General features: G+C 38.2%; 1 protein-coding gene across 3 annotated transcripts in view; it reads right to left on the bottom strand.

Moving 5' to 3' along the window:
• Positions 1-610: 610 nt before the first annotated feature.
• The window catches only part of SUPT3H (SPT3 homolog, SAGA and STAGA complex component), a 255,374-nt gene continuing 249,984 nt past the window's right edge, over positions 611-6,000 (bottom strand). For 2 of the 3 annotated variants that reach the window (XM_041426199.1, XM_041426200.1), the window contains exon 12: positions 2,216-2,326. In XM_041426199.1, the coding sequence (XP_041282133.1) occupies positions 2,285-2,326 (42 nt within the window). In that variant the 3' untranslated portion in view covers positions 2,216-2,284. Of the gene's footprint in view, positions 1,166-2,215; positions 2,327-6,000 lie in introns of those variants that run through there. The other variant, XM_041426201.1, reaches the window with a different exon arrangement.

Raw genomic sequence — 6,000 nt, 5'->3', positions numbered from 1 at the left:
GTTGCATTTTTGTTTTAAACAGAGTTAAACTCTGAAATGAGAAAAAAAAGTGATTACTTCCCAAAAGAAGAATAAACTGGGTTAAACCAAGATAGGGAGACATAACATACCTTTTCTGACTCTAAATTCAGCTCCCTGACTTGTGCAGAGAAGTGAAAGGTTTTTATATGGGTTTACTGGGCAAACCCAGATTTTATAAATAATTGCCTGTCAGGCTGTTCAAGATAGACAAACACACAGCAGACCAACAAAAACATGATCTGTCATATTTCTGAGAGAAATGTATGTTGAGTCTTCATTCTCTGGGACTTTAAGGAGACCAGTAAAAAATAAGTGCCAGTATTTTTCCTGCTTATGCATATTTTAAAATGTAAAATCTGGGAGAGAGACAGCAACAGAAGGAATTTTGATTCCAGTACCCAGAGCCTGAAATGGTTTCTTCTTTCTGTATCCCTGCAGATCGAAACTAAATACAATAAATGCTGGTGTCCTTTTAAAAAAGTCTGAATGTTTACAGCAAGCATATAATTTTCCATGATTAAGGATGCCAACAAAAATAAAGAGTGATGATAAAAAGAAAAGTTTAATCATATATTTCAAAAAGCACAAATGGAACATCAGAAAACTTCCCCTTTGCCTCATTTAATACATTGTACACATTGCTTTTAGTCCTTCACACACAGAAAATTTCCAGAAAACAGAAATGTAAGCAGATAAAAGAAAAAAACAATTTATGAATGGCAGCAATATTGGACATACTACGTTCACTTTTACAATATTTTGGTGGCAAAGAGACATTTTTCCATTTATTTAAAAAATATACATATTTTTAAAGTTTTTGCAAGCAGGTCCAGGAGAGCAGGTCAACAAAACCACCTACAAATGACCACAAGAGCACAGAGCAGGAGTGAAAATTAAGACCTCACATACTAAGCACAAAGGAGGAGGATGGCTGCACTACATAAAATACTTTGCTGTTCTTTTCTTGATCCCTTGAGTGCTCCGTATTAACTTGAGGCTTAAGCTGGATTCCAAGCCTGAGCTCTGGGCAGCTGAAGAAGACCCCTGACCTGTGGGTACCACAGGGACACCAGCAGGATGTGCCAGCAGATCCTGGTGACAGGCTGAAGCAGGAGCCTTTGCTCAAGCATCATCATGGTTAGCTCTATATTTGTACAGTTTTTATGGGAAAAAAATGAATGTGTTTGTGAGGCCAGCGAAGGCTGGAGGAGCAAAGGGACAGGAACAAGCAGAGAGGCAGGGATTGAGATTTAAAAAAAAAAAAATCTTGAAAACAAATAATGTTAGCTAAAATATATATATGTACATTAAAAAAAGGCAAAATGAGCTGGTTTCTTTAACCAAATCCAACAGTAATGCTGCCTTTGTCAACAACAGGGACAACATCTGCTTCCTGCAACAAATGCTGAGCAAGTACACAATGTTAAGCCCTTGCCTACAACCACCGAGACAGACACAGTTATTGAAACACTTTAGAATGTATTTTTCCAAATAGGGGCTCAATCCAGTGCCAAGTCACTGCAAAGGCTTTCTTTCATATTGGACAATGATGGCTCAAACCTTAGGAGATGCCAATATTGAAAATTTGGGTGTGAGCACTTAGCCCATCTTTGGGCCTTCTAAAAACCAAGTCTCTAACTGGTGGAGTTTAGTTTACCTGAACTTTTCCTGAGTAACTTTGCATCCAAACTTGGTATGTCTATCATCAAATTTGCCTCACTGCATTAAACTGGTTTATACTGTGAAAACTTATATTAATTAAGACAAACAAGTGGGAATTAGTAGAAAATAGAGGGGAAAAGTTTTTCTTTTTGTAAAAATTGCAAAGAAAACTACATAACCTTTATACAACCTAATAAACCAACACAACCCAGTCTATCTCTGGCCTCTTCCTGCCCTATCCAGCTTTACAAAAAAACATCTTTTGGAGAACATACAGACTTCCAGACACTTAAATAAAAATGACATGGCAGTCAGAAAGTCCCCTGCAAACTCCAGCATTGTCTGAGCTGCATTCTTGTCCACCTACACCCTATCCCAAACATCCTGCCATTAATTAGCTAAATGTTCCAGCTAGTAAACAAGAATAACGATTGAGGGGGCTGGAAAAAGAGACAGAGACAGCCAGCAGATAGTCACAACAAACCAGCCCACTCACTGGTACATGGAGACATTGGAGCTTGTATTTTTTTTCCTTCCATGGAGGGGAAAAGAAAATCACCTTAATAATACTGTCTTTCCTGTTGCTGCAGCCACATCCACATCAGCAGGCGAGAAAAGTCATCCCATTCCTGCGGTAGGCACTCTGTCAGGGAAAGAGAAAATCTGCAGTGAATTATCACATCAGCTTAAACAAGGGAAGGAGGCAGAGAGAAAGGCAAGGCTTTCTTCCTGTTTTGTAGGCTATTCTGGCTGCATCTAATAGTGTGCTTAATCTGAACATTTCTGGTGGGGAGCTGTAAGCAACCACTTTGTCTATTAAAAAATCAGTGTGGTTAACAAGTGGTTAGTGACTATTTCAGGAGAGCAAGAGATAGGCGAAAATGCAACATCCTCCTTTGTTAATTGCCTGCAAAATAGATGAGGCCAAAAATACACCATTATGCTGAATCTATTTGTCCTTTATAAGCATGTATTCTCTATTCATTGTGTTCAAGAAACATTTCTAAACTGCCTGAATACTATATAAATTATTGAATAATTACAGTTTTCCAAATTTAATTTACAGTCTGAGTCTAAAGTTATATAAACAGACACTGGTATAATCCCCAACACTCCAAATTAATTTTAAAGACTCTCTGGTCAGTAGGAAAAAATTAGATATCCCACATATTGGGATGTGTTTCCAATGATAGAGAAGCACAAGAGTTAAGTGGCACTTGAGAAAATAATTTTAAAAGATCCTGTGACACTGCCTCCTAAAATACCTTTCATGCATTTTTAAAAGCTCTTTCCAAATCAATATAGGAAACTATACCTTTTAATGCCACTAAAAACCCTATAATATAAGGAGATATTCTCAGTTTAAAAAGTACTTTTTTTTTTTTCTATTAACAATATCTTTAAAAAACAAAAGGAATTTAAATAGTTTTGCTTTATTTGGTTCACCTTCAGCAGCCATCCTGTTTTAAAAATGAAAATGTAGTCATCTATTTCATTACAGTTAGTGCTTCGTCAGATTTATTTTGTACCTCTTCAGTCAAAGTACTTAGGAAGTGCCATATATAACGACCATTTTTAGTGGTTCTACCAATTTCCTAATTAATTTCAGCCAGATCAAGTTCTCCTCTCTTAAACTACAATTAGAGTAACATTAGGAGTAAAGGATAACCTCAAACAACTTTGGATATAAATAGCATTTATACTGAACTGTAAAGAAACCATTTCAAAACCAGCAAGGATGTATTCTGAGAGACATTTTACAGACAGTGAATATGCAAAAGGAAATATGTACAAGATGTTCATTACAGCATCCTTTACATTAACACCACACTTCAGTCTGGAGATCTAGCAGCATATGGCATTGAAGTCAAAGAGCAGAACATCAGCTCTGGGATATACAGCCAAGACATGACAGTATCACCACAAACAAAACACAAAATAAATCCAAAGACTCTATACCCAAACATGAAATGCCCAAGACAGACTAGCCAATAATTTTGAAAGGATGCAGTATATTCCCACAACCACAAGCAGAAAGTCCAAGGCAATTTGGACGTTTAGCTTGCCCAAACCATTATGGCTGGCATTTGGAAATTGATGCAAAAGTAATGCTTTTAGCTGCTTGACCCCAATAGTTTCACAGGACTTTATAACCAAATGAAAACCTTTAACACATAAACAAAATATTCAGGACTACTGCACAGTTTGCTTGGAGCCAAATGATCCTGAGTACAAAGCTGGATCTAAATGAAAGATAAAAGGTTGAATTTTGCAAAAGGAATTTTGGTTGTGAAGCAAAGTTGGGCTTGGCCGGGCTCACCTGGGAAATAATGAAGTTTAACATTTTCCAACATGGGCAGTGTTGTACAGTCAGTTACATCCCTGCAAAGGTCATTTCAGAAGCCAGTTCATGGCAGCCAGGATATCACCTTTGGAGAGCTGGGCACACCCACTGGTCTATATTTAGTGATATATTATAACAAGTGTGGCTATAGTTAGGATTGAAAACTATTTCCTACTTCACTCCCCCTTTCACATACTTTAAACTTTCTAAAACATTTGCCCTTGGGCTGAAATTTCCTCTGCTTTAATCTCTGCCTGAAGTTCACTTTCTTTGGAAACGACCAAAAAAATTCCTGAAGCCATTATGAAGTTCAGCAATAATGAAAACAACACATTTTTTCCTTCCCAAGCCAAAGTGATTCTGATATATGTATGTTTTGTTATGGAATTTAGCCATAAATTGAACCATTTTACCCAGAAACCATTCGTACCTTCAACCTCAGCATAAAGGTAACTGTTTTGAAAATCAGTATTTCAGAGGAGGGAGTTTGATTCATCCCATTCCATAACAAGGTAACACTTCGTTCTCATTTTGATACATTACTAGATAATAAAGGTTAACCTCCAAAACACTTTTATGCAGAGCAAAACTATTTTACAGACATCCCATCTTTCTGAGTTATACCAGATATCTTTAAGATCTATACAGCTGAATTTGTGATACTGAAAGACAGATCTTTACATGCCAAGAATCATGAAGAGAAACAGCAAGATGTTTCTCATAAAACTCACATGTGCATGTGCCCTTGCAAGAGTTTAGATGTATGTGGCAGACATTTAATGTGGCTGGAGATAATTTAGAGGGTTTGGATGACACTTCTGGGTGCTTTATGCCACTTTGGCAGCACCCACATTTAATTTTTTAAAAAAATATGATTATTTGGCTCAGAATTACAGATAGAGGATGATGCAGGCTCTTGATGTGGGATTAAAATAGCTGTATCCATTTTGCTGGATAAGTCTTGCTGTAAAGAGACGACATAAGCCCATGGTTCCTCCTGGAGCCCTTTTTGGAAAAGTGTCTACTGCATCCAAATTTTCTGTGTGTTCTCTCTTAAAATTTACTACCAGGCTGTGCTTTGACTTGTCCTGCTGTGGTTTAAGTTCTGTAAGCCTCTTTCTGTACCCAATATGTGCAGAACTGGTCAAGAGACCAACTTTCAGACATGGGGAATCACCTAACCTGGCACAAATTAGACAGTTTGCCTTCATAGAATGGCTTCCCTGCTCTGAAAAGTTGATCTGACCTTATTTGGCTAATCCAACTCCCACAGAAACTTTTCCTGCTCCTTGATATCACATGACAAGATTTTTCTTCCTTTCCTCTGACCTCCTTGAAGGTAGAAGGACACATTGCTGCCAACCAGAGCCAGAGGCTGCACAAGCTGTGTCCATGTGAAAGCAGAAACATGACCTTCATCTTGTCCAGGACACTCTTACCACCTGCTCCCATTTAGGGCAGAGTTGTGATGATTTTGCTTCTTGGTCCTCGCTTCCAAGTCCTACCCTGACCTAGTGGGTCCATCCCTGCCCATGGCAGTGGTGTTAGAACCAGATCTTTAACACCTCTTCTAACCCCAACCATTCTACAATTCTACCCCGTGAAGGCATCTTGTGAAGAACCTGCTCAGGCATCCTCTGTGTAGGAATGCTCACTTAGAAATGTTGTTCCTTCAAGTTGTCAAAGCACTTTGGATTATAACACCGGATCCTCTCTGGCAACACTATCATTATTTAATCAATGAAGGCAGGCTTTTTCCTTCAGCAATCTGAAAGGAGGCACATTGAAGCAGAAAAGATGGGCAGCGTTCACTGCTGTCCATTGCCTAAAAGCAGCATCTTGCTTTGCCCTGAGTTTGGTGAAAGAAGGAAGAACTAACAGCTTAAAAAGCCAGCATGGAAAAAGGGAACTTGGCCAAGCAAATCCTGAAATTTCATGAAAAATCATCCATTTTCTACTCTCTTTCTTTTTGG

Source organism: Onychostruthus taczanowskii, unplaced genomic scaffold, assembly GCF_017590055.1.
Source record: "Onychostruthus taczanowskii isolate IOZ18803 unplaced genomic scaffold, ASM1759005v1 scaffold90, whole genome shotgun sequence".
In the NCBI taxonomy this organism is placed as follows: Eukaryota; Metazoa; Chordata; class Aves; order Passeriformes; family Passeridae; genus Onychostruthus; species Onychostruthus taczanowskii.
The sequence above is the reverse complement of the archived record's forward strand: the minus strand, read 5'-3'. Positions and strand labels throughout refer to the sequence as shown.